The following is a 26,320-nucleotide window of genomic DNA, read 5'->3' on the forward strand; positions in this document are numbered from 1 at the left end:
TGTTCTCGTGTAAAATGCTGTTACTCTGTTTTTGGTTTTTTTTCTTTTCTCAGATTGGTGCCCCTGATCTGATGGTACATGCCAAAGAGCAGCGTTTCTGAAGTTATGCTATAAGTGAGTGCTTGCTACACTGTACCCTGCGCTTCCTCCATCTCTTCCACTGTATCTTAAATGCGTGTGTGTGTGTGAAGAAACGCAGAGGTCGCATGTGAGTTTAACTAAGGCTGAATGCCTTGACTGTGTTTTGTCTTCACTCTCTGGCTCCTGGAAGGAAGCTTTGTTGACATGTGGCATCTGCGTACTCACCCCCGCCGGACAACACACACGAGCCACAAGGACCTACAGCCTGCTGTTAACCTTTGACCTATAGACCCTCTGCAGGACCCTCCCTGGGCTGATAGTTGCGCTCTTCATCTTTCTGCAGGCTTCTCATCCTCCCTTCGAGGTAGGTGTGGCTTCCACAGTCGCCATAGCGATACTCAGATGACCTGTGCCACATGACTTTTGATGGTTGCCGCTGCTGTGTTTCTCTCTGGCAGGTTCGTGTACAAATGTCTACCTCACGCTTAAAGCTCCTCCCACTGCAGTGCTGAACAAGCCACAAAATGACCTCCAGCATTGAGCGGTGAGTCCTGTACCTTCTCACAATCCCTCAGGACACTGACAATGTGGTAACTGAAAGTACCTGAAAATCAGTTGTCGCTGGAAATTAAAAGAATCGTTTCTTTTATTCTTTTGTAGAATAGCTCTTTAAAAAAAAAAACAAAAAAAAACGACCCCGTTTCTGACTTGTTACGTTAGCAGCCGCTGACCATCATGAAACCCCGTCGGGTTCACTTCCGAAGACTTTCAGAGAGAACAGTAACTGCTGTGTTTTACCTGCTTGCTTTCCCACAACCCCTCCCAGCTGTCCTTCTCTTTGACCTACAACGCCGCTTGGTTGCCATGGCAACCAATGGGCTTGGCGCAGATCGTGCGCCCATGCTGGGTGGGCGCTCTGGGCCACGGCCTGGCTCTAACTGGCTGAGCCAGTCGGGTGAGATCTGAACAAGCCTTTAGTCCGTCAGTGGTATGGAATTTCCGTGGATAATCCCGGGATTAGTGCCTAGCGTGCGAGTGCCACACAGACGTGCCACACAGACGCACTGCGCTACCGCGAATGAAACTACAGATGGCGGGTCAAGGAGCAGGGAGTTAAAAACTCAAACTGTGAAACTGAAGTGAGAATTGAAGAGGCGTCCCCTGCGCTTCAGTATGGCAGCATAACCTACTCCTGTCTTTACCCCGGCCTGTCCGCCCCAAAAGAGACCCGGGCGACTTGGTGTTGGACGCTGGACCCAGATAACCAGGAAACTGTTTTGTTTTGTTTAGCCTTTTTTACTGGTCATCTTATCTTAATGTCTTATCTTCATTATGTTCAGTGGAAAATAATAAGACCCAGGCAGCTATTATTCCTGTAAAACCCGCCCATGCGCGCTAATGCCTGTTCGCACTGCGTAGTCCCTTCATAGTGTCGTTTACCATGCGTCGCTGTCACATAATGTTGACACGCGAGATAGCAGCTCGTTTCCAACCGGCTGCCACATGTCCTGGTCACTTTGTCGCTACGTGCCTGCGTTGGTTTGCCTGTCTGTTATTTTAACGCTTTGTTCACGCGTGATGGGACCTGCAGCAGAGAGAAAGGACTGATCAGACCTGCTGTAGCAGTCCTGCGTGGCAGAGCCTTCAGGACTTTAGCTGTGTGCCGCTGCTCTTCAGGGAAATGTGTCGCCAGGCCTGAACGTCCTTGGTCATGCGCACCACACCAGCTGTCTTCGTTCAGAGGCCGAAGTCACCCGCCGATGCGCTCCATGCTTTTAAAACCGCTTAAAGAACATTTTAAAAGGTATTTAGAGCACTTTAAATATGTTTTAAAATGTTCCTAAAATGTCATTTTGATTCGTAAAGAACCATGGTCGTGGTTTTTGTTCTGTGGTCTTTAACACAGTCAAAGCTGAACTACTGCGTGTTGGCTGTATTTGTAAATTTGGAATCAAATCTTTGACTTTTGTCATTTCATGTAGATTGCCTAGAAAATATAAATAATAAAAAATATTAAAAAGAGTTTCAGAGTTCTCCTCAGGGACTGAATGGCCCTTTGGGAGGGGCGTGGCTGGCTGACGTCAGGGCTGGGAGGGGCGTGGTTGGCTGACGTCACTGCTGGGAGGGGCGTGGTTGGCTGACGTCACTGCTGGGAGGGGCGTGGCTGGCTGACGTCAGGGCTGGGAGGGGCGTGGCTGGCTGACGTCTGGGCTGGGAGGGGCTTGTTATTGGAGAGGAGCGTTGTGTTTGCAGGGCTGGGCGGCTTGGCAGCGTGGGAGAGACTTTTATTATCTGTCAATTGACTCTCGATTCCTCACTGCCATTCAGAGCAGCACAAACATCATTTAGATTAATGATTTCCTGACCTCAGTTCACGGTGTTGAACGTTTACTGTAAGTGGGGTTATTGCAGAGCACTGCTTTTATTTCACCAGGATGAAAAGGTTATCAAAACAAACTTCTATAGAAGTGAAGCCAGCTGGAGAACCCCTCTATGTGTAGAATTACTGGGAACTGGGAGGTCATTTCATATGCAAAACACTGTAAATGCATTATTAAATCCAATGCTGATTTAAATGTGTGTGTCTGTGTGTGCGCGCTTATGTGCGTGCGTTTGCATACGAGTTTGTTTGCGTGCGTGCATATTTGTGTGCATGTCTCTCAGCTGTCGTCCTTTCCCAGTGAGGAGCAGACCCGTGTAATTGCTCTCTGATGGATGCTTGCTTATTGAGAGGTTCTGTAAATACTCCACATCAGCAGATTCAAGTGTGAGTGTTCTGTCCCAGGGTCTCACGCTTTCAGCCTGTGACCAGGGGCAGGTCCAACTGCACGGACCAATACGGGAGCACTAAGAACGTGTCCTTTCAATCGTGTAGGCTGACCGTGCAGCTGAACGGCATGCTGGGATGTACTTAGATCATTGAAAAATCGAGGATTGTGTGTGAAATGACACATGTCCAGGTTCAGGAAGGAAGACCTAGACATCCAGTTCACGCGTTCACCTGCTTACGCACCCTTTCTCAGCCTAACACAGTCCCTTACAAGTAGTCTCATCCAAAAAGAGTGTGTGTGCGTGCGTGTGTTAGTATTGTGCCAGTAAAGATCTTTATAGTGAACACACACACAAATCTAAATGTGACCAACCAACTCTCAACACAGATCTGCTGTAAATTCCTTCTAGTTTATTTTAGTACTCGTTCACACCTCTGTAAGTTTGGAGCATGTAGCTCTCAATATTTAGGTCATTTGACAGATGTAGATGCTTGTTTGTTTGTTTGGTTTTGCTGGTTTGGATTTGACTGGCAGTGCTGATTTGGAGCTGCGTGTTTATCCTCCGCGATTACGTTGTCATCTCTGACATGTCACACCAACCCTTCGGTCATTTTTTTTCTCCCTCGTTCTAATCCTGCCACGGGTTTTTGCCTTCCGCGGACACGCACGCTCACGGCCTCTCAACCTTTCTGACAAGCTGGGTTCCTGTTTCAGAGGAGATATAAATATGTCCTCAGTGTGCTGACTGATGCATTGAACGTCACTGAATTCTCATTCATGCACGGCACGCGCTAACCGACACGCATACTGACTGCCGCTGCCATTGGCTTCGGATTCATTTCACAAAGGAACATTACTACTGCCTTACTGAGACAAGTGACTATGAAGAGTTTTTCCAAAACCACTGGAAAGACCTCAGATTTTGCTATGGACTCTGGAATGCTGGGATATTGATGCTGACTGCCCCCCCCCCCCCGTATGCACAGGCATTCAGTTATGAGCCATTAGCAGTCATGGGCAGACAGCTCTGAGTATCAGCTGAGACCAAGTGGCGGGCTCTCATTCTGCCCTGTTACCAGCTGAGTCAGGGAACACTCTGGCTCCTGCTAAATATAGTCTGAAATTCATAGCGCCCCCCTTTGGTGTGGTTATAGAGCTGCAGTCTTGCAGCCAGTTAAATACTGCTATCTCTTGTGATACATTCCTGTGTATTATAAGGATAGTAACAGAACTAATATAAATACCAGATGGCTTCCAACAGCATTTACACAGGTCAGAAACTGGCCAGTGGAGTTGGATGGTAAGAGGTGGATATTGGCGAAATCTTAACCACTTTGTTTGTGATCGGTTGGTTTTCAGGGATGACGGCAGTATTTTTGATGGGTTGATGGAAGAAGATGAGAAGGACAAAGCAAAACGGTGAGATGGAAAACAGAAATAATCCCACTAGAGAACAGCCAAAAATAATCCCCCTAGAGAACAGCCGAAATAATCCCAGCAGAGAACAGCCGAAAAAATCGTATCAAAAAGTATTGGCCTTTATTGGATTCATAATTGTTGGTTTAAGACTGACTCATTACATTTATATTCATAGAATTTGCTAGACACTCTTATCCAGAGTGATTAGCACAGGTGTACCTGTGTGCGCGTGCGCGTGTGCTCTTGGGGAATCAAACCTATGACTTTGTGGTGTTGAACATGACCATTTTATTTTCAGTATGATCTTACAGCAGGAAAAATGCCATCAGAGTTGAGTCTGTAAGACTTGACACTCCCTATTAAAAAAAAGGATATTTTGAGACAAGGACCTACTGCATAGGATCTCATTATAATTGTCCTATGAACACTAGCTTTTGTCCCAGTAAATTAATTTCACACGTGTGCGTTTGTACCCATATCGGCAGAGTTTCCAGGAACAAGTCTGAGAAAAAGAGGCGAGACCAGTTCAATGTGCTCATCAAGGAACTGGGCACCATGTTGCCAGGCAGCACCCGCAAGATGGACAAGTCTACCATCCTACAGAAGAGCATCGACTTCCTCCGCAAGCACAAGGGTAGCCCTGCCCCCTGCTCCTACACTCGCCCCGTCTCTGGTGGTTAAATGCCCCGCATGTCGTTTGCAATTTCCCACAAGCAAATTAAGCGTGGCCTAATGCTTCCAGTGATGAGCGTGCATGTAAATCCAGTTTGTATGTGGTTTGTGCCACTGCTAGGGTGAAGTGGATGTGAGTTGTGTCTGTTAAGATAACAGTGCACCAGTATCCAGGCCTCCTGGGCTTCCTGTCCCCTTAATGTGCATTGAGTCTGAATTAACCAGTGTGATAACTGGGAAATGCAGTGTTTTTGGTAAAACTGTCTCTCTGCCTGTCTCTCTGCCTGTCTCTCTGCCTGTCTCTCTGCCAGAAATTGCCGCACAGTCAGAGTCCAGTGAGATTCGCCAGGATTGGAAGCCTCCTTTCCTTAGCAATGAGGAGTTCACACAGCTGATGTTAGAGGTGAAGAAACACACACACACTCACATACACTCACACACACACACACACACGCACACACTCACACACACACACACACACACACTCACGCGCGCACACACACACGCACGCACGCACGCACGCACGCACGCACACACCCTGTCTGTGTGGTACAGGCTCCTTGTGAAAAGCAACTTTGTCCAGGTTCTCTGTTTCATGCTATTTTAATGTGCTGTTTGACTTCAGGCACTGGACGGATTCTTTCTGGCCATCATGACAGATGGGAATATAATCTACGTCTCTGAGAGCGTCACCTCTTTACTAGAACATTTACCAGTAAGTGCTGGGAATGTGTGTACATGTGTTGCGGACAGAGAGATTTAATGATGATAACTTCACTGTGTGCTTGTGTGTTCCAGTCTGATCTAGTTGACCAGAACTTGCTAAACTTTCTTCCACTGGGTGAGCACTCTGATGTGTACAAAGCCCTCTCAACACACATACTGGAGGGAGAGACCCTCACACCAGACTACTTAAAGAGTAAGACCCTACTTTTTACACACTCTTATACTTTTTCCTGTTTTGGCTCTGTGCTATGGCACATTAAAATGGAAATACAGTTTAAACCTGAGGGTATATGTATCCACACTGCAACCCATGCAGGAGTCTTTTTTTTTTTTTTAAATAAACAGATCCCCAAGGGACCAAAAGTCATTGGAGTCACGGGACGTTTCTCGTTGGACGTTTTGCTTGGTTATATCTTGACTAGCTGTGTGTTCCAGATGTGCACCTGGGCCCCGCTGGCCATGCAACATGTCATGAATTTTGAACTGGCGAGAAACGAAGCACAGCAGTTGACCATTTCTCGTACAAGAGGAGCATATCACCTCCAGCGGAATCCTAGTACAAGGTGGTGATGTGGTTTCCAGGATGATGAGGAGGTTTCCAACACAGCAGCAGCAGCAGTCAGTGATGATGAACATGACGCTGGCATTCCAGGCAGTGTGAGACACTGATGGACTGTGCCCTCTGCAGAGGTGGCCGGACACAGGGGCGACCTAGCCACGTCCCAGTGGGCCGAGCCCCAAGCCGCCCGGAGTGCGCCGCACGCCAGTACGACGAGTCCCTGGCCCCTCAGCAGCTACTCGGCCGTGTCAGCCCATCATCAGTTTTCCAGACGAGCCTGTGGGGACACGGGAGGAAACTTCCAGTACGCACGTTCAGCCAGGAGCTGTACACGGAGGTTCCCTTTTTAGACCAGTGTGATGACCAAGTGATCTTCTTGTGCCTTCTGTGAGAGGGAGGAATCTACGTGGGATTTGTTTCGGGGTCTTCGTGGTGCACAGCTGTGAACGGCGTCTGCAGCCTCTGCCGTACCGTTTCCACCCGTGCGGCCCGGACGTCGGTGCCGTGCGCGCTGTTGTGTCCAGCCTACAACGCCCCCTCGCTCCTCCTCTGCGCCTCGTGTTGCCTGTTTGTAGAGTGCTAAATGGATGCAAGTTGCTGACCAAGTAACATTTTCGCTCATGATGAGACAGATTAAGAACATTTCTCCAGGATGAAGGCATAAATGTGTCAGACACTACCATAAACGGAAGAAAATACCAGAATAACCTCGGGGCTGGGAATAACTTTCTCCTGACAGTTTGAGATTCCATTATTTATGGACACTGAGGCTGTGAAAGTTGGTGCAGATTGTTCTGTAGGCCTCTGCTGGTAGTTCACACAGCTCAAATCTTCCTGTGAGTGTGAACACACAAGAGTTGTGTTCCTCCGCTTTATGATTTTGGTGTAACTTCAGCCTTTATCCCTCGAGTGTCCATTTGTTTAATTTTTCCATCATTTTCCAGGCCTTTCCTGGTGAAGTGCTCACGACTGAGCAGGTTTTCGGGCGAACAGCAAACGTGTGTTTTGTTCTGCCGTGGAGTTTACTCGTTTTCTTTTCTTCTTCCCCTTTTCATTTCAGCAAAAAATCAGCTGGAGTTTTGTTGCCACATGCTTCGGGGCACCATCGACCCCCGGGAGCCCCCTGTCTACGAGTACGTCAAGTTCATCGGAAACTTCAAGTCCCTCAACACTGGTGAGCGCAGGAGCAGCAGGTAGACCCTGCAGCAGTGAGTCGTTCCTGTGCCCGCGCTGCCGCTTCCTCGCCCTGCCTTTAGCGCTGCGCCCGCCCCGTGGCCGAGAAGGCGGGTGGAGGGCAGGTCGGGAGAGGCGGGAACTCCCGTCATGCAGGAGCAACGGGAATGCAGGGAGTCGTGGAAGAGAATTCGTGCGACCCAGATTCCTCTTGGGTTGCATGCTTTTGTTTCGGGACAGAACTGCAGACAGGATATCCGAGTGAGACTGTGGTGTTTGGTTTAGTCCCATAGCCGGTTAATAATGCGCGATAGTTTTCTTGCTAACTGGATACACACTCTGAAGCATCGGGTTCTTTTCTTTTTCTCTTTTTTTAATAGAGTTAATTGGCAGGTGCTGCCACCTAGTGGTTGGTTATGTATGACGTCACCCTGTATATACCATTTATTGTTTTGACTTGCTCCATTCATGCCCCTGCAGTGCCTAACTCCACGCGGAACGGCTTCGAGGGCGTCATCCAGCGCTCTCTCAGACCCTCGTTCGAAGACCGCGTCTGTTTCATAGCAACAGTGAGATTAGCCAAGCCCCAGTTTATCAAGGTGAGTGAAAGCAGGGCTCGTCACCTGCCGCTGCCTGGTCCCCTGACCTTAGATTTATTGACCCTGTTTGTGCAGGTATGTGCTGAGTCAGTGTGAGTTATTTTGCATTATAAAGGCTCCTAGTTGTGGCGTCGTGTGTGTTTGTAAGCTGTGATCACCCTGCTTGACAGGAGATGTGCACTGTTGAAGAACCCAACGAGGAGTTCACTTCCAGACACAGCTTAGAATGGAAGTTCCTCTTCCTAGACCACAGGTGAGTGTGTGTCTGTGTGTCTGTGTGTGTGTGTGTGTGTGTGTGTGTGTGTGTGTGTGTGGGGGGGGGGGGGGGGGTGTTGGTTTGGTTTGTATTTTTTATATACATGTCCAAAAATTCCAAAGATTATTATTTATATGATGGGACACACCTGGCCAAGAGCGAGTGTCTTTCTCTGAGCAATACCTTTAGCTTCTCTGCTTCAGTGCGTTTAGCAAAGGCAGTGATGTCTTCTGTGAGTTGACGGTATTTGAGGTTGTACCTTTTGCGCTGAAGGAGAGGGCATCTCTGTCTTCACCGTCCCTGTTTTTGCATGGACGGCGTATCCCCCTCCTCTGTGTAGGTTGGTCTGCCCAGTGGTCTGTGCCTGATGACACATGACATATAAGACCAAAGTGTAATTGTATGTCTTGTTTCATAGCCAATAATTATTGTTCCTTTGTTCCAGAAAAAAATGGGAATTTTGTTGAAACATTTTTTGCAGGGTTATAATTTGTCTAGCAAATGCGGTCTGATGTTGACGTGAGCGATATGCCCCTCTATCTCTCCTCCTTCCCTCTTTCCTTCTGTCTCTCATCCTCTTCCCTCTTCTCTGCTCTTTTTTGACGTGTGTGTGTGTGTGTGTGTGTGCGCGCGTGTGAGATGGGCTGTTTTGTGTCTGAGACGGTTCTCCCATGAGAGACCATCTCTGGAGCAGAGAGCTCTCTCACGGCCTTGGTGAGCCTTCGCTAAGCAGATGCAGTGGGAGAGCAGCATGTTTCCTGCGTCTATTGAGCGCAGGAGGTCAGGGAGTCTCCATGCCTGTGCTAGGTTCTGTCTGCAAAGTCTTTATATGCCTTTTTTTCCAGCAAAAGCTTTATGGGCTGAGAAAAGCCTCATTTGATTTGGGGGGTTTAGATGAAATGACATCATTCAAATTCTCAAATCTGTTCTGAAGTTCCTTACTTTCACATTCAAAATGGAAGTATTTAGAAGACGGAGACTTTTTATTTATGAGACACATGCCAGCTTAAGAAGGACCAGGGCACTCATGTCCATTTAACGCTCCTGTATGTCCATTTAACGCTCCTGTATGTCCATTTAACGCTCCAACAGAATGGTGTAATATCAAAGAATAAGCGAATAAGAAAGTGGCATAAACTTGGTAGAAACCAAGTAGAACAAATTTAATGCAACATAGGAGATTAAAAGCAAATGTTTCTTTATTCTATTTTTCATTAACTCTGTGTGTGATCATTTTATTATTTTCTTTTATTTGCACTTTGAAGTTTTTGTTTTCATTTCCCTCCTGATAAAGCACGTTGGTGATGTTTGTAGTAGTTGTGTTTGTTCTGTGCCGCGTTCGTAGGGCTCCTCCCATCATTGGCTACCTGCCCTTCGAGGTTTTGGGAACATCCGGTTATGACTACTATCACGTTGATGACCTGGAAACCCTAGCCAAATGCCACGAACACTGTGAGTTAGGCACACTCCACTGTGTGTGTGTGTGTGTGTGTAGAAAGTAAAGCACATGCACAACAGAAGGAAGTGTGAGTTTGTTATTTTGGAGTGATATTTAAATGTTCCTATAAGTTAAGGAATTAGAAACTTTATGTGAAAAATGATGTCTGTGTGTTCTGAGTTTTTTTTCCTGGATTTTGTAACATTCGGCTGGGTGATAACACACATGCTGCGTGTGCGTGTCTGTGCGTGCCTGTGCGTGTCTGTGCGTGCGTGCGTGCCTGTGCGTGCCTGTGCGTGCCTGTGCGTGCCTGTGCGTCTCTGTGCGTCTCTGTGCGTGCCTGTGCGTGCCTGTGCGTGCCTGTGCGTGCCTGTGCGTGTCTGTGCGTGTCTGTGCGTGCGTGGGGTTCAGTGATGCAGTACGGGAAAGGGAAGTCGTGCTACTATCGATTTCTAACGAAGGGCCAGCAGTGGATCTGGCTGCAGACGCACTACTACATAACCTACCACCAGTGGAACTCACGACCCGAGTTCATCGTCTGCACACACACCGTCGTGAGGTTGGTGAGCGCCGCACAGCGCCGCTGCTTAGAATCACAGCAGATAACCAAATGGAGCTTTTCTTCTGTAACAGTGCTAATGGCCTGTGTGCGCGCGCGCGCTGTCTTTCCATAGCTATGCTGAAGTCCGTGCTGAGCAACGCAGAGAGCTGGGTATCAAGTCTCCTCCTGAGATCTCTGCAGACAAGGTGGCTACGTGACACCCACACCCCGAGCAGCTCGACTCCAACGCCCCGTGTCGACCTTCCCATAACTCCCCCTTCCTCTTTCAGTCCCAGGACTCCGGCTCCGAGTCGCAGCTGAACACCTCCAGCCTGAAGGAGGCGCTGGAGCGCTTCGATCACAGCCGCACGCCCTCGGCCTCCTCCAGGAGCTCGCGCAAGTCCTCCTCCCACACAGCCGTGTCGGACCCCACCTGTACGCGCCTCCGTCTGCTGTTCTGCGCTCGCTGCGATGGCATGGGTGGTGCTCAGCTCCAGCGCCCAGACACGCCCCTCTGCCCACACCCACAGTGCAGCTCAGAAAGGGCTGGATGAGGAGGCCTGTCCCAGCAGGAGCTGAGCTCCGCCCTGCCCAAGGGGCGGCGTCAGGGCTGGAACTGCCAACCACGAATTGGATGTGTTTACTGCTGTAATGGTTCTGACTGAGGGTGTGTGTGTGTGTGTGTGTGTGTGTGTGTGTGTGTGTGTGTGTGTGTGTGTGTGTGTGTGTGTGTGTGTGTGTGTGTGTGTGTGTGTGTGTGTGTGTGTGTGTGTGTGTGTGTGTGTGTGTAGCCACCCAGACAAAGCTACAGACAGAACGCTGCACACCACCCCGCCAGTCTGTTTCCACCATAGAGATGACCTCCCAACGCCGGTCCTCCGTAAGCAGCCAGGTGTGTGTGTATGAGAGATCACTGTAAGGGAGAATTCTGTAATTATTCATGCATTCAAACTACATAAAGAGCAGAATTTGTGTCCTACTCAAATATTGTGTATAGATTTGTGCATAATGTGAAAAATTGGTAGCAGAAAGCTCCTTAGCTACCTCTTAGTCCTTTGTCTGTCTTAACTATAAAAAGAGCAGCCCTCTTTTCATAACCTTAATTAAAACTAATTCGTGTGTGTGTAACAGCTGTGTGTATGTGATTGTTAAAGTGTGTGTGTGTGTGTGTGTGTCTCTCCAGTCAATGAGCTCTCAGACCACAGGCCAGACCATGGCTGCATGTCTGGGGTCCCAACCTCAGCAGCCACAGCACCTGCAGCCTCCTGTGCAGGTAAGACACACACTCGCGCGCGTGAGTACTCGGCTCTTTGGTTAAGCTCTAAGAAGAGAGTGCTGCTCACACGTCCCCCCCCCTCGCCTACAGCCAGTGCTGCAGTTCTCCCCACACACACACTCGCGCGCGCGAGTACTCGGCTCTTCGGTTAAGCTCTAAGAAGAGAGTGCTGCTCACACGTCTCCCCCCTCGCCTACAGCCAGTGCTGCAGTTCTCCACACACACAGACGCACACACTCGCGCGCGAGTACTCGGCTCTTCAGTTAAGCTCTAAGAAGAGAGTGCTGCTCACACGTCTCCCCCCTCGCCTACAGCCAGTGCTGCAGTTCTCCACACACACAGACGCACACACACTCGCGCGCGAGTACTCGGCTCTTCGGTTAAGCTCTAAGAAGAGAGTGCTGCTCACACGTCCCCCCCCCTCGCCTACAGCCAGTGCTGCAGTTCTCCACACAGCTGGACGCCATGCAGCACCTGAAGGAGCAGTTGGAGCAGAGGACGCGTGTGATCGAGGCCAACATCCAGCGGCAGCAGGAGGAGCTCCGGCAAATCCAGGAGGAGCTGCAGAGAGTGCAAGGCCAGGGCCTGCAGGTGAGGTCGCCCCCTGCTGGCTGAACAGCACTGGATTTGTTCATGGTTTTTCAGGGTAAGGAGTTGTATTCTTGGCTCGGGAATGGTGAAGAGTCTGAGCCAAGTGAACGTTTCCATCCTCGTCGTCCTGGTGGTAAATTTAACTGGCACTGTGCTCCGGACGGACCTGTTTGCACGATGGTGCTTGTACGATTTAAATCGTGTGTGTGTGTGTGTGTTTATAGATGTTCCTGCAGCCTGGTGGAGGCAGTCTGAATCTGGGCTCGGTGCAGCTGTCACAGAGTTCCTCTGTGCAGCCAGGAGGCACTCTGACCATGCAGGGGCAGGTGGTTGCCACAGGCAGCCTGCAGGGCGCGCTGGCATCTACGCAGGCGGGCACACAGCACGCCATAGGTCAGCAGACGCAGCCAGTTCAGCCTCAGCAGCAGAGTCTGCTCCGCGAGCAGAGCTCTGCGCTCGCCCAGGTGAGAGCTCGCGCGTACACACGCACGCACGCACACACACGCACGTACACGCACGCGCACGCACACACACGCACGTACACACACACACACGCGCGCGCGCACGCACACAGAAGCTTCTGTCTCTGTGATTCCGCAGCCCCAGAGGCTGCCCCACACGCTGCAGTCTTCTCAGGGCGCCCTGCCGGCGTCTCTCTACAACACCATGATGATCTCTCAGCCGGCGCCGGCCGGCATGGTGCAGCTCTCCACCAGCCTGCCCCAGAACGGCTCCAACGCTGCTGTTGCCTCCTTCTCTCACGAACGGCAGATACGGTACGGCCTGCTCACACAGTCCCTCCCAGTTCCCTCCCCTCAAAAACTGCAACTTTGCATCCATAAATGAGAACGCCAGGGCGAGGCAGTGCTGTGGACATGTGCGAGGTTTTCTTAGTTTAAAGGCTAGGTGTGTTACTCTGGTTAAAGGCTAGGTGTGTTACTCTGGTTAAAGGCTAGGTGTGTTACTCTGGTTAAAGGCTAGGTGTGTTACTCTGGTTAAAGGCTAGGTGTGTGTTATCTGATGCTGGCACTCAAACCACTGTACTTAAGTCAAAATGATGCAAAGTCGCCATTACGAATGAATCCACTTACACACACACCTGCAAGGCCAGGTGGTGAACAACTTCAACTCTCACTCCTTCTCCTATCACCCCTCTTACCCCTCACAGATTCCCAGCGACTCCTCAGCTCCTCACCAAGCTAGTGACGGGGCCGATGGCGTGTGGGGCGGTCATGGTGCCCACCACCATGTTCATGGGCCAGGTGGTGACGGCGTTCGCCCCTCCACAGGGCCAGACCCAGACCATCAGCATCGGCCAGCAGCCGGCCGCCACCACCCAGGAGCAGCAGGTCCAGTCGCAGGCCACAGCCGCCGTGCAGCAGCAGGTCCAGGCGCAGGCCCAGCTAACGCCTCAGCAGACGCAGTTCCTCCAGGTGACCACATGGGGGTGCAGTAAACATTAGGCGGCTTCTGCTTGTGTAGCGGAAGAAGGGTGACGACACACTAGAGTCAGAAAAACAACCCAGAATGTCCACGAGGAGGCTGTTTTCATTATGTAAGACTGGGAAACGTGTAACGAGAAACCACAGTCATGCATCAAACATAATTTTCTTATGCAAACAGGTTTTTGTGCAATGCACTCTGATAAAGAAGTAAACCAATAAGAAAACTGACACACAGGTAAAGAACAAAGTCTTAGGAGGGTTCAGTATGGACAGTAAAGTGAAACTGTGTATTCTTATCTTGTTTTGTACAATTCACGATTGGCAAGATACACAGCTCTGCAGTACTCACCAGGGTTAACCTGGTGAATTGTCTGTATATTGCTGGCACAGGGTGATCATTCAGGTTGTCTAGTCAGGAGGTTTGTTTGGTCAAGGTTTATATCGTACTCTGACAGGTTTGTTTAATTTGCCATGCACAGTTACAGCGAACCACAAGCGCTGTGTGTGTTTTTGAACTCCGTTAAATCATTTCTATGAAAGCCCCATTTGATTGATCGATTAGCCTCTGAGCCAATGGCGCTGTAATCATGACTGGGTCGTGATTAGCGTTACGCGGCGTTCACTCGTCACTAGATGTAGGAAACTGTCCAAGCCCGGGCTCTGCCCCAGCCATGACTACGCCTCCTCCATGTGTACGGCGCTGTCCTTGCGTTACCTGGTGCGCTGCACCCATCTGGTGGCAGTGAAGAGTTGCTAACGGTGAAAAACACCAGCGTACATTTGTGATTATTTAGCTGACGTATCTTAGAAATATGAGGCTAATGCTGATTTTTGGAGGATTGGTAGGTGGGGGTTTCTTTCCTAGTGTGTTTGATTTTAATTTAGAGTTTTGCGGTCATTTCTTGTAGGCGCCGCGCCTTCTCCATGGCAACCAGTCGGCCCAGCTGATTCTACAGGCAGCGTTTCCCCTCCAGCAGCAGGGAACCTTCGCCACGGCAACGCAACAGCAGCAGCCACAGGTGCAGCAGCAGCTGCTATCCCACAGGCCAGATAACATGGCAGACCGCCCTACCGCACCGCCCCAGTAACCCAGCAACAGCCAATCAGACGGCACGGAGCCGAGTGGAATCGGCGCAACGCAGGGGGGCGAGGGCGGGAGCTGGAGCGCGATTGGAGAATCGCAGTATTTCAACCACGCCGGTGCCCTACATGCCTTCCATCGCCAGCCTCTGGCTGCTTGCACTGAATTCTGGGAAGTGTAGTCTACATGAGTTGAGCTGTTAGCCAGCTAGCAAGGGAACAGCGGCTGTCCTGGCCGTCACCCACTCAAGCTTCACCGGGGTAAGGGACGAGGTATTTCAACCCCCCCCCCCCCCCATCTCGTACGCCCCGTCTGTGCTATCGTCACCCTCCTCGTGTGTGTAATTTATGCAGAACGCTCCGGTTTGTGGGGTGGGGACGATGATTCAAGACTTCAGAGAAGTCCTATAGGACAAATAGCACCATGTCCGTGGTACTTGCTGTTTTCTCTTTTCCTCTCTTTCTCTGTTCACTCCCCCTCCTTACATCTCACAGACTCTCTTCCCGGGCTTTGTTGTTTTTCATGTTAAAAAGTAATTATGGGTCAGAAAATATTTTTAAGAACGTCACGTGGATTCAACTTTTATTGTACAGTACGCCTGTAAAATTATGTAAATATATTGACAAAGGAAAGAGAAACTAATATTTTATATTGATGCATGAGATAAAGCGTAGTATGTTATTTGTAGCTTTGAGCATTACTTTTTTTGTAGTATTCAAAGGAAAAAAACACAAATAAGGCTGAGACCTTATTTCCGTGTGCGTGCAGGTGTGTGCGCGTGCATGAAGCAGACCGTGCTGGTTCAGTGTTGTGTGTCACAGTTTGTTTAAACAGATTGTGTTGAGCGCCTTTTTATTTTACTAAATCAGCTAAAGTAACAGTATGTTTAGTTGTTTTTTAACATTATAATAGACATTTACTAATCTCTAAATGTACAGACATTTTACCTTTGTAAATACCAGAGTGTCTGTGCACACCCAGGCAGGTATAGGACTGTATATTGTGAAAGAAGTGTATGTTTTTAAGCTTTGTGCAGTTTCTGCCTCATACCATAAGAACTAATCAGGAAACCTTTCAGGAAGGAACTTCAGTGTAGTTGCTAATAGATGACATCCTTGAGTTACATAAGTGTACATTAAAGATGATATTTGACTCCTACTCCTTGCAGCCTTACGGAGAAGTGGAGAATGGGCAGACACTATGTATAATGCTCATATTATACTGATTCAAAAAATACATAGTGACAAGCCATAATTTAAATTCTACTAGTTTTGCAGTAATAGTTTAGCAATGGTAGAAGAAAATATATTGTTAATATTAAATAATCTGACATTTAGTCTTACCAAATTAAACCTCATTCTTGATAGTAGATCTTGGCACACGGTCTTGTATTTGCACAGCTTTAAACACACTATGATGTGTGTGTGTGTGTGTGTGTGTGTGTGTGTGTGTGTGTGTGTGTGTGTGTGTGTGTGTGTGTGTGTGTGTGTGTGTGGTGTCTGTTCTTAGATTTGGGTTGAGCTTCAATGAACTTCAACCTAAATGACATAACAAGAGCAGCTAGTGGTGCTGAAGCCCTTTCTAGAGCCTTCCAGAGCTCTGGAGATCCAGGAATGTATACTAGAGCGTCATCACCAGCACCTCGGTGGTGATAACTGGGATGATGAGCTCTAATCTGGTCCACAGGAGGTGCCGTCTTTTGGAGTAGACGTTAAAATCTCCTGACCTATTAGAGGTCAAAAATAAAATCAAGAGAAATTAGAAAGAAATAAAAATCTAGCACTTGTGTCCAGGTAGCACTTTATATTTGTTTTTGTTTTTTTTGTAATAATAGTCTTAGACTAAGTCATAATTTAGCTTTGTGTCGAGTACCCCTAATGCAATGCCCAAACAAAAGATTTGTAAACGACAACACTAACGTGCAGTTGTTGCACAACGAGCAGGTTATTAGTGGTTCTCCATGTCCAGAGAAGGTCCCTTGCTTGTCGCAGTCTCTGTGACGGAACAGTTTCATCTGTACGTGACGGCCAGTGCAACTGTTGGACAGCCTAGTCTGCGGTTACCACAGGCCCATTCGGTTTGCAAAGATGCCACATAAGATGCAAGTGCAGTTGTGCCAGTGAGTGAGGTTTAATGGCATTCCGAGGCTACCTACTCCAGCCGCAATGAGGGTGATTTTAGGTGGCGGGGTAGAAGTGGTGGGCTTCACCCTTGCAGCTTGCATTTTGTGGGCGATGGCGAATGTCTCAGCATCCTTTTGGTTTGTATCATTTTAAAGTTTGGACAATCAGTAGTTTGTTTTAGCCAGACATTGATTTGTTTTTAACCTTTTGAAAAACTAGTTTGTTTGTTTGTTTTTTTATTTAACCTAAATAAGTTTTGTGTTAATCAACAATGACGCTTCTCTCAAATCTTTATTTTTACCTTTTTGTTTTTAAATTCTTATCGTTAAGATTGCCTTTGCCTAAAATGCGTGTTATATAGCCAGTAATTGTACCTTCTGGAGTACGCATGGGTGACCCATTAAACGAGAATGCTCGTCATGTTGGTTCCCATAGAAACGGGTTGCAATAATTCGGATGTCATTTAAGACCTCAGAAATGCAGCACAGAACCAGTCCGAATGTTTTGCTTTCTCAGGTCAATTATGCCTCCAGCTACTCAGAGTGCTGGTCCAATCACAGTTCATATTGCAGTATCCATCCAATAGCAAATCTACCCCAGGACTGTCCACCCCCGAACAGCCGAGGACAGTTTTGTGGAATACATCATTTCAAGCAGTGGCCCCTGGTTACCATGGTTTTCCCAAGAGGGTCTGATCTATTATGATTGCGCCATCCCATCCAGTACGAGTTGTATACTACCCGCTGCACACATCCAGTGTGTCCGGTGTTGCGTTATTAGCCACTGATGAGAGCATATGTCTGCTATATGCCAGTTTAGAAAGCATTTGCTTAATTTTAGAGTTTATTTCTTTACGTAGATAAAATGATACTGCTTGGCATGGTATTTTCATGTCATTAAAATATGGGGTGACCTAACCGCTGACTGAGAATGGCAGTAATCTAATGAATGAATGTATAACAGTCACTTGGCTTCATCATAACTGGTGTGTGTGAGATTCTCCTTAATTGCTTGAAACATAATGAACAAAGACTGTTCTAGAGAGGCAGATGGCCTGTTCTGAAATATAGTATTTTTATAAGGCCAAACCAGTCTTCTGTAGTGTTTGTAGAGCAGGGCCATGTAATGGATATATTAAATGTCTAATTGTAATTATGTATCTTTTAAGAAAGGGAACAGTGAATTTTAGAAAAATTAAAAAAGGTTTATAGGATAACCTCAGACAAAAGCCTTAAACAAACTGTGACACACGAGAGAACCAGATGAAACTTTTCAAACAATGCAGGCAATGGCAGATCGGTCTGCTCTGAGCAAATGAGGTCAGTGATGTAAGCTTTAGGCTCCTGTTAATGCCTCGTTTTAAAAAATAAAAAAATAAAAAATAAAATATATATATATATATCAGCTTTTAAAGATGACATCGTTACGTTGTGGCTAGGGAAACCGCAGCCAGAGACACCCCGGTAGTTGCCGCGGTGGATGAGCTGAGAAGGGCCTTTACGTTTCTGATCATGTGAACCTTTGACATGCTTGCACACCATTTAGCTTCCTGCTACCCTCTTTGGTTCTAAATTAGGATGATCCACCACATTGTTGCTATAGTCTTAACATCTCAATTTTCACGTTTTTTTTTTCTTCCTGTTTTCCAGTGTTAATCTGTAGTTGTTGTTGGGTTTTGTTGTTGTTGTTGTTGTTGTTGTTGTGTTTTTTGTTTTTGTTTTTCCTCCTTGGCATGACATGGCATACACTTGTACACAATGCTGGGAAACATTCTGATCCAGTTAATTGAGCAGTGCGGTGAAAGAGTAGTTGGTAAGAATGAAGGGATGGAAAACTGAAACGTGCCTCAGATGACACCTTTAATCCAAGTTTTTCTGTGCTTAGGAAGGGACGCATTACATGTAATATACACACAGAGAGAGAGAGAGGGAGAGAACGACAGAAGAAGCTTTGAACCTTTTACTAAACCACGTTCTCATTCATGAAGATGCCTTTGAAATACTGTACACATCTGTTTATCTGTCAGGTGTGCCTCACTTGCTGTTTCTACACACAGTGATGGAGAAAATCAAAGTTCTGGTGAAGGGTCATGTGGTTTGTGACCCTTCTTGCGCTTACTCAAGGTCAGCTGGGGTTCCCGGAATGTTTCATTTTAATGAGTGAAAACAACTGTATCCAGACTACTGGGGTTGGGATACTAATTAAAGCTACTGTAGGTTTGTGGGGTTTTTTTATATAAATGTCACTGACTCAATCTTGCACTTGGTTTCAAATTACTAAAAAAATAAAAGGGCTTTTGACTTAAAAACAAAATCATAATTCCACAAGTTCTTCAGATGAAGGCTTCTGCTGTTTCTGTGTAGTGTTGAGCAGGTGCTGGTGTAGTAGAACATAACACCTTCTTTTAATGTCATCATTTTATTAGTTTGTTAAAGGGAGAGAAGGCTGCATTGACGTTTTGTGATAAATAGGTCAAAACGCAGTAAAATGTTTATATTTCTTCTGAGCGCATGTTTTAAACACAGCTAGTTTCCTTGGTTAAGACAGCGGGGATGTGTCCATGGTTGGAGCGTGAGCATATGGAGTCACTGTGGTGCTGCTTCCGCTGAAGTACTGACACACACACACACACACACACAGACAGATAATAGCACTGAATGATACACTGACTTCAGGTTGCCCAGGTTTTTTTGTTTTGTTTTTACACACACATTCTTTCTCACATGCACACTCACTATGTTATGCTTGTGGTTCTCATACAATATCAGCCAGCTACTGATCAAAAGGTAAAATGAATTGTCCCATTCAAATTGTACCCAAAGAGTTGGGAGGGAAGAAGAGAATACTCGCCTAAAAAATGTTTTTATATATGAAAGAAAAATGATTCAGTGGTAAAAGCCCAAATGCACAAGGATCTGGTTACTCATGTTACACCCCAGAAGTTTTGAAGGTCTGTGTTTCCTTGCCCTCTTATTTCATCTTCACAGGACACGTGTTTGGGCTCTTGGCATTTATCTGGCCAGTACACATTGGGGGGGGGAGAAACTGTGGGATAATTAAATTCTGTCACTGCACCTGTAATTAGTTTTAACGATTGCAGTTTTGTTACGGTTCACGACATGACTTGAAGACAAGTTGTCCATGGACTTGAACTAAGAAGAAAAAAACCCCAGAAATGTGTGTGCTTTGTAAAGGTGCTGTAATTTCACTGAGTGTGTGTGCTGCATCAAATTCATTGGATGAGCCAGGTTCTTCTTTCATTAACCCAGACGTAGCGGAAGCTATCAAAGCGAATGGTGCCGTTACTCCCCTTACTCGATTTGGAAAATAAAGATATATTTAAAAAAAGAATGTATTCTTTTGATTTCTGACATTAACTTTTAATGTTATTTTTGATTATAGGACTGAATTCCGAGTTCAGACTAAAATCGACTGTGTGTTGCTCCTCACATCTCTCCCAGGTCTCTGTCCCTCAACCTCCAGAGCCATGGAAACCACCTCGTTTCTTCAGGAATGATGCATCAGTAAGCTGAACGTGCTTAAAACTGATGTACATATTTTTATGTTTTAAAATTCTCTTGTTACTGCTGCCCCTTGCTTGAAATTGTACAAAGCAATAACTAAACCAAATCCTTAAACCGCAAGCGTCAGTCGCATACCGCTTCACCCAAAATGCACTGTACTTCCAATGGCAAGACACCTACAATGGTAGAAGACTTGACTGGCAAATTTTATTTGAGTGTTTACAATAGTGTGATGGTGGGATTTTTTGTTTTGTTTTTTACAATCACAGTCCATAAATCCAAACACAATTCATACATTTTGTTGTCTAATTGGACAGGCTCTCAAATACTGATGGCCAAGTCACCTCAAAAAAGGGGACAAAGCCAGCAGTCTGCATCATCCCTGCCAAGACTACAGTACTTGAACTAAAAAGAAAAAGAAATTCAACCCAAAGTAGAAAATGAAAAAAGTTTTAAAAGGATTTTTGCCCCAAATAAGAATAAACAAACTGCTTTCAGGGTTGACCAGAGAAGTCAACTGCACTTTTCCGAGGTTAACAGCTCCATTTTCTTGGCAGTGTAGGTCTTTCAGGTGGGCTTGAACCACTTTTGAGTTAAACATTACTAAAAAGTACTGTTGGCTCCTTGAAGATTGGTGGCCCGATCGTTACGTTCATTTCAGATGCATTTCAGTTCATGAGGTGATGCAGGTGTTGGATGTACTGGTTTTAATACCTACCTAATACGTACATCTGAAAGCAGCCTCAACCACGCTATAGTCCATATGTTGCCATGCACAATGTGTCATCTAGCCTTCATCTCAGGTCAGGTTTCTTCCACACTACTGATACTGGCTCAATCTTTTGAGTGGACCACTTATTTCAGCAGAAAACTCCCAACACCATGTGCCTAAAGCACCAACCTGCCCACGACCTACTGCCCCAGCAGGGCAGTGCGAATGATCTGCCAGCCGAGAAGTCACGCATTCTGTCCTATACTCAAAAGCAGTGATTAACGGGAAAGGGTTACGTGTGCATAGCATCAGACGAGCTGGTATGTAAGAGTACAACTATCAAATATACCTAAAAGGCAAGTGTACCCAATATAGAGGCTTCTGAGCATAGGTACAAGGTAGATGTTTCTGATGGTGCTCAGGTACGGTCCTTGGAACACTGGATCAAAGGGTCTTTGTGCTGGATGGAAATATCAAGATGTCCTCCACAATACTTCCTGTCTACTGATGAGAGTGTTAATGATGGATAATCTGGAGATTCTTGCAGAATGATTACAAAGTTATAGTGGAAGTCCTTCCTTGATCACAATCAAGTGCAGATTACCACCCACTATCTTCACATATCGTGTCGAGGGAGAGGCTGAAATGCACTACACAACTGGTTATTTGAATCTTGTATGCGTTGTACTGCAAGACATGCACTGAGCCTGCTGGTTGAATGGATCCATGATGGACTCCATGAGTTTAAACAACAGCCCCCTGCCCCCCCCCCCCCCCCCCAAAAAAAACATCAAAAAATAAAATCATTGAAGGTTTATGGGAATAAGGGAACCGGAGGGATAAATGGGTGCAGGGGTGTAAAGACCAAAGTGATCGAAAAGTCACCTGTCACAGAAGCTTGGGGGGGGAGGGGAACACTTCATCTTGCAATCCCTGATAATATCCAGCTGAAAACACTCACTCTCTCCACATGAGGTCAACGAATACCTCCGTATTGCACGAGGCTCAGCTGAACTTACTGTTAAGCAGGGGGGGCGTATAAATAAATAAAAGCAATGCAGCTTCTGTGCCAGGGTATTTCACATAAGGAGTGACACTGTGCAGTCTCACACTCCCCTGTTCACACGCTGCCTTGATGGGCAGTCTCTCTCTCTCTCCCTCTTGTGAATAGAGCACAGTTAAGCTGGTATTTACAAAACAATCCCAGCAAGTGTCTTCTTAGAACCCAGCATCAGGCTTGATGAAGAGGGCAGAGAAAGCAAAGGCCAGGAAGACAATCCCACCGATGATGGTCACTGTGGAGGTGAACAGAGAGAGAGCATGTACAGACATTCTTCAGCTTTTTATATACATTTGTGGTTTACCTTCAAAACCCCACACCCGATCCTTACCAGTTCTGACCGATATCCTCTGAGCTACCATTCTTCCACCAACCACAGCCAGCCCTGTGCACAAACAATGTCCCAGAGTCCCACCCACTGTGACTCCGAACGGATCCTGCAGCAGAGAACAGATGTCAATCATTTGCAGCGGCAAGACAGAACTGAACATGTCTTCATGCCATTTTTACTACCCATTTATCAATACTCCTGATTTTGAATTAGTAATTGATCACTGGTACAGTATTCTAACCATGGTGCAACAGCACTACCAACTGAAATGGCGTTCTCCCACATAACTTGGAACCTTTTAAAGATTTTTTTTCCCCCTACTCTGACTACGTAACCCAGCAAATAGCCTGATGGAACCCCATGACCCATTGCGCCCTGACAAAAGTTCTCTTAAGGACATGGGCCATGGGAGTGCATGAGAAACAGCTGGGACCCAAACCCAAATGACCTTAGCCAAGGGCCCTGTAGCAACACTTCAAATGGACAAAAGGCTCAGAGTCTGCACAGTCTGTAGGAACAGCAATTATGATGATTACTTAAGAATTTTACCCGCCCCCCACCTTCAGCCATGTGGTATTGTGTATGAACGGTAGCCGACCTCCCGTGCAGCCAGAACAATGGTGGCAAGCTGAGATCGGTCGCCCCACTCAGCGAGGAAGGTGAGGGTGAGAGCCTGGATGAAGATGGGCGAGATCACACTGTGCCACTTCCTTGAAGGCAACGCAGCCGTTGCGGTTCCGGTCTCCACATCTGGCGCACCATTAACCAGCTTGTACCGCTGGAGCTGAAAGAAGTGAAGGCACCAACCAATCTCAGACCAGGAGACTTATTAAATACTGTAAATAAATGCAATACATTCATTCCCTCGGGCTGCTCTTTTATTACCGTCAACGTTGACTAACATACGTGTTCACTTTTCATAATTATGAAAAAACAGAAGTGTGAATGCATGTCGCGTGTCTTTCTGGTGTGTGGCCTTACTGAAATTAACTCACAGGAATCAAATCGTGTCCTTTACCGTGTTAAATACAATCACTGGAGACACACAGGACATGACCTGCTCAGTGCCCGTCCCCGTTTATGTCTGGAGCTCTGCTGATTGTCAACTTCAACACATCCCTTTCCATTTATGTAAACCCAACAGAAGGCTTTATCAAAAGAGCCTGGAGCAGATACACCTGCCTCTGATGTCCTCGGGTGACCCACCTCCTCGTCTTTCTTCTTGATCTCAGCCTGCACCTCCTCGAGCTCCTCCTGTCCTTCGTCAGCACTCATTCTCAGCCCTTCTCGCAGCATCCTCACACCGAAGATGGCAAAGAGCGCCGTGGAAACGTAGTAGGTGTAGATCCGAGGGATAATTGTGGTAGCATAACCAAACAGCACTGGCGGGAAGACATAGAGGTCAGTCATATCTTTATCCACGTAAAAGAGTGTGGTGGTGGAAATATGCACCTGGAGTAAATGCAACTCATTTTAATGTGTCCTTCAGCCTTATAAGGTCACCTGCGACTGTCATGTGGGCTGTGGGGACATGAGACACTATGTTCCAGAAGGACTAAAGGATGGTGTGGCAACGTTAGATGTGTATCTGTAAGCTCTGAGGTGAAGAATATGAGTCAGCCTGCCAACTCTGGGTTTGGCTTTAGACTTCACACCTTAACAGCCCTGCACATAGTCTTGTATTCCTAACACAATCGCCAGCACATAACCACCACTGAATTATTAATTTCTACCCACAAAGGTCTCAAAGATGAAAGACAATAAGATTTGTACTTTTCCTGGCCTTCCAAAATTCTGGAGGACTACCAGTGTGAAAGCACTGGACTATCAGTCTGAAATCATTCGAGTTCACTTAATCAAATGACACAGGAAGTCAGTGGGTGGTTTAACCAACTCCAGTCTTGTGACCCATGTACATTCTCTGAATTAACTTTGCCCATTTACTAAGACTCAATGGTTATAATGAAGACCTTTAGCAAGAAAATAAAACAAGTTGCAAGACCTTCAAAGCTTTTTTTTTTTTCCAGGACAAGAGCATGAAATAAAAAGCCAGACATCAACCCCAAATACAAAAGTACCTCATTTTAATTTTTGGCTTGCTTTACTTTAAGATGATGCACCATATAAGCTTAATTTGTTTGTCCTACTAGGAAGTTAGCACATGGTCTCCAATTAGGTGTTTACCTTACCTTAAAGTACCAGTAGCGCCCCATCATGCTCAACAACTACATTTAATTCATTAGTATTTAAATTATTCACCAATGGAAATATTTCACATAGGTACATGCTTCATAAACTGGTGCTTGACGATATCCAACATGAGGAACAAATTAAGAAAAAGTGCTGTTTCAGTATGTTTTTTAGCAAGCATGTGATAATACATGTGTTGTTCAGTGTAGATAATCCAGTTTAACCCGATACTATGGCTGGATGAAAAGTCATTACACATACGTTTCTGAGCTACCCAATGAGACTGGCATGCCCCTGTGACCAACATGGAAATGAATGACACTGCCATATGGTTCTTTCAAAATTAGTCTAACTTCTGCATTTGTGCAGAAAAAGGTTTATACCACCTGTTCAGTCAATAACATTTAGACCATCTTAATTTCCAGAAAACCAGGAGTATCCATGTCACAGTTTGCATATGTTTAGAAAAGCAGCACGAGGCTCCATCTGCAATTTGCATTCTCTATATTTGCTGAATTCTAATTAAGAGAAGGAATATCGATTCAGATTTCCCAGCTCTTGCTACGAAAAAGGCTAGAGCTCACAGTTCAAACCATCATTGACGCAGAAACCACAACCAAACAAAAATGACCCAGCTTCTGCCCTCACCTGATAGGCAGGTCATGACACCCAGGGCCATCATGGCCCCTGCCAAGACGGTGAGGCGGTTGTAGCGCATGGCCATGATGGCTGCGATGAAGAAGGTCTTGTCTCCCAGCTCGGAGACAATGATGACCGAAATGGCTGCCACAAACGCATGGATAAAGCCCAGGTTGGTTTTACTAGACTCATCTGGACTGACAGCTGGACCCGCAGGCTGGCTAGTTGTGGCTTTCTGTAAAGGAAGAGGAGATAAAAAGGAGGTGTGTGTCTGTGGGGTAACGATACCAATAGTTTAGGGGGTCTGTTTGTGGTGATACGTGAGAGTCAAAGTACTAAGACATACACACATAAATCAACAACCTGAATAATGCATTGCCCTACACAATATACACTCAACAGGCACAAAGTAAGAAGTGCACTTTCGATAATTGACCTCGTAGCTATTTATCCAGCTGGCTTGTAGAACTTTTTCTAACGTACCAAACAAAAACAACGCCATCCATCAAACCAGTCGCGATTAAAAGCAGCTAACGCCAACTAGCTAGGCACCTCAACGGCCTAATGAGAAATGAAAGATGCCTGGTTGAAAACGAATAAAGACAAATAAAGCGTACAGAGCGAGATAAATAAAAGCCCAGGAAGCACACACAGTTAGCTAGGCTAGCTAGCACAGCTAACACGAGCGGATTAGCGACGCTATCTTAGCTCGCCAGTCAGAGCGCCGCTTCCCACTCAGCGAGGATGGTGGCGGGGTAAGTTGGCTCGTTTTCGGGTGTTTTGCGGTAGTTTGTCACCTCGGCAGGCTGGGGCTGCAGTTTACCCTCCTCGGGAACCGCACACACCCGCGCGGAAACGAGCGCGATTAACGGCAGCGCGACGCGGAGCAGCTTCACCTCGGCGTGCCGGGCGGCTCGGACGGGCATTTTACAGCCTTAACTCTGCAGCAGCGTAGCGGCAAACGTGGGATTATAACCTGAGCTCATAAAATAATGACGCCGACTCGGTTCGCGGTGATGATCTAGCTGGGTAACTAGCTGGCTGCATTCATGTTTGACGCCTGCTGTGATGCAGACTAACTTGATGGTCTACGTGTTCGAAAACGTCAACACG

At 46.8% G+C, this 26,320-nt stretch overlaps 2 protein-coding genes and 1 long non-coding RNA gene across 5 annotated transcripts in view; 1 reads left to right on the forward strand and 2 right to left on the reverse strand.

The window, feature by feature from the left end:
* LOC145658697 (uncharacterized) overlaps positions 1–443 on the reverse strand; it is a 2,206-nt gene extending 1,763 nt beyond the window's left edge. Inside the window, exon 1 of one of the 2 annotated variants that reach the window (XR_014124455.1) lies at positions 307–443. This is a non-coding gene — a long non-coding RNA (uncharacterized LOC145658697). The remainder of the gene's footprint in view (positions 1–306) is intronic. The other variant, XR_014124456.1, reaches the window with a different exon arrangement.
* On the forward strand, positions 306–16,800 carry clocka (clock circadian regulator a). Of its 2 annotated transcripts, XM_027024450.3 has the most exons (21): positions 306–445; positions 540–625; positions 4,212–4,271; positions 4,757–4,905; positions 5,255–5,346; positions 5,569–5,658; positions 5,742–5,862; positions 7,289–7,402; positions 7,882–8,000; positions 8,171–8,253; positions 9,602–9,708; positions 10,106–10,253; positions 10,369–10,441; positions 10,526–10,670; positions 11,027–11,127; positions 11,419–11,508; positions 11,944–12,102; positions 12,327–12,566; positions 12,703–12,878; positions 13,271–13,535; positions 14,456–16,800. In XM_027024450.3, exons 2-21 carry the CDS (start codon positions 606–608, stop codon positions 14,633–14,635), a joined length of 2,532 nt encoding a protein of 843 aa, XP_026880251.3. In that variant the 5' UTR covers positions 306–445; positions 540–605; the 3' UTR covers positions 14,636–16,800. The 2 variants fall into 2 exon arrangements, with proteins under 2 accessions (XP_026880251.3, XP_081573278.1); XM_081717152.1 differs by lacking the exons at positions 306–445; positions 540–625 and adding an exon at positions 1,016–1,885.
* A 3,662-nt stretch (positions 16,801–20,462) lies between these two features.
* On the reverse strand, positions 20,463–26,291 carry tmem165 (transmembrane protein 165). The gene is made up of 6 exons (XM_027024463.3): positions 26,005–26,291; positions 25,217–25,442; positions 23,585–23,760; positions 22,977–23,162; positions 22,379–22,484; positions 20,463–22,282 (listed from the first exon to the last, which is right to left on the reverse strand). Exons 1-6 carry the CDS (start codon positions 26,131–26,133, stop codon positions 22,206–22,208), a joined length of 900 nt encoding a protein of 299 aa, XP_026880264.2. The 5' UTR covers positions 26,134–26,291; the 3' UTR covers positions 20,463–22,205.
* Between the last annotated feature and the right edge of the window lie 29 nt (positions 26,292–26,320).

This window comes from Electrophorus electricus, chromosome 7 (genome assembly GCF_041902795.1).
Source record: "Electrophorus electricus isolate QZ-2024a chromosome 7, ASM4190279v1, whole genome shotgun sequence".
Lineage (NCBI taxonomy): Eukaryota > Metazoa > Chordata > Actinopteri > Gymnotiformes > Gymnotidae > Electrophorus > Electrophorus electricus.

Excerpts from the sequence above, each read along its gene's own strand:
- clocka (XM_081717152.1), top strand. The coding sequence starts at position 1,842 with ATGCGCTCCATGCTTTTAAAACCGCTTAAAGAACATTTTAAAAG. Across the intron at positions 10,254-10,368 it reads TGCACACACACCGTCGTGAG|CTATGCTGAAGTCCGTGCTG; the intron begins GTTGGTGAGCGC and ends GTCTTTCCATAG. Across the intron at positions 12,103-12,326 it reads TGCAAGGCCAGGGCCTGCAG|ATGTTCCTGCAGCCTGGTGG; the intron begins GTGAGGTCGCCC and ends GTGTGTTTATAG.
- tmem165 (XM_027024463.3), bottom strand. The coding sequence starts at position 26,133 with ATGCCCGTCCGAGCCGCCCGGCACGCCGAGGTGAAGCTGCTCCGCGTC. Across the intron at positions 23,163-23,584 it reads TCAAGAAGAAAGACGAGGAG|CTCCAGCGGTACAAGCTGGT; the intron begins GTGGGTCACCCG and ends CACTTCTTTCAG. Across the intron at positions 22,283-22,378 it reads GAGGATATCGGTCAGAACTG|TGACCATCATCGGTGGGATT; the intron begins GTAAGGATCGGG and ends TCACCTCCACAG.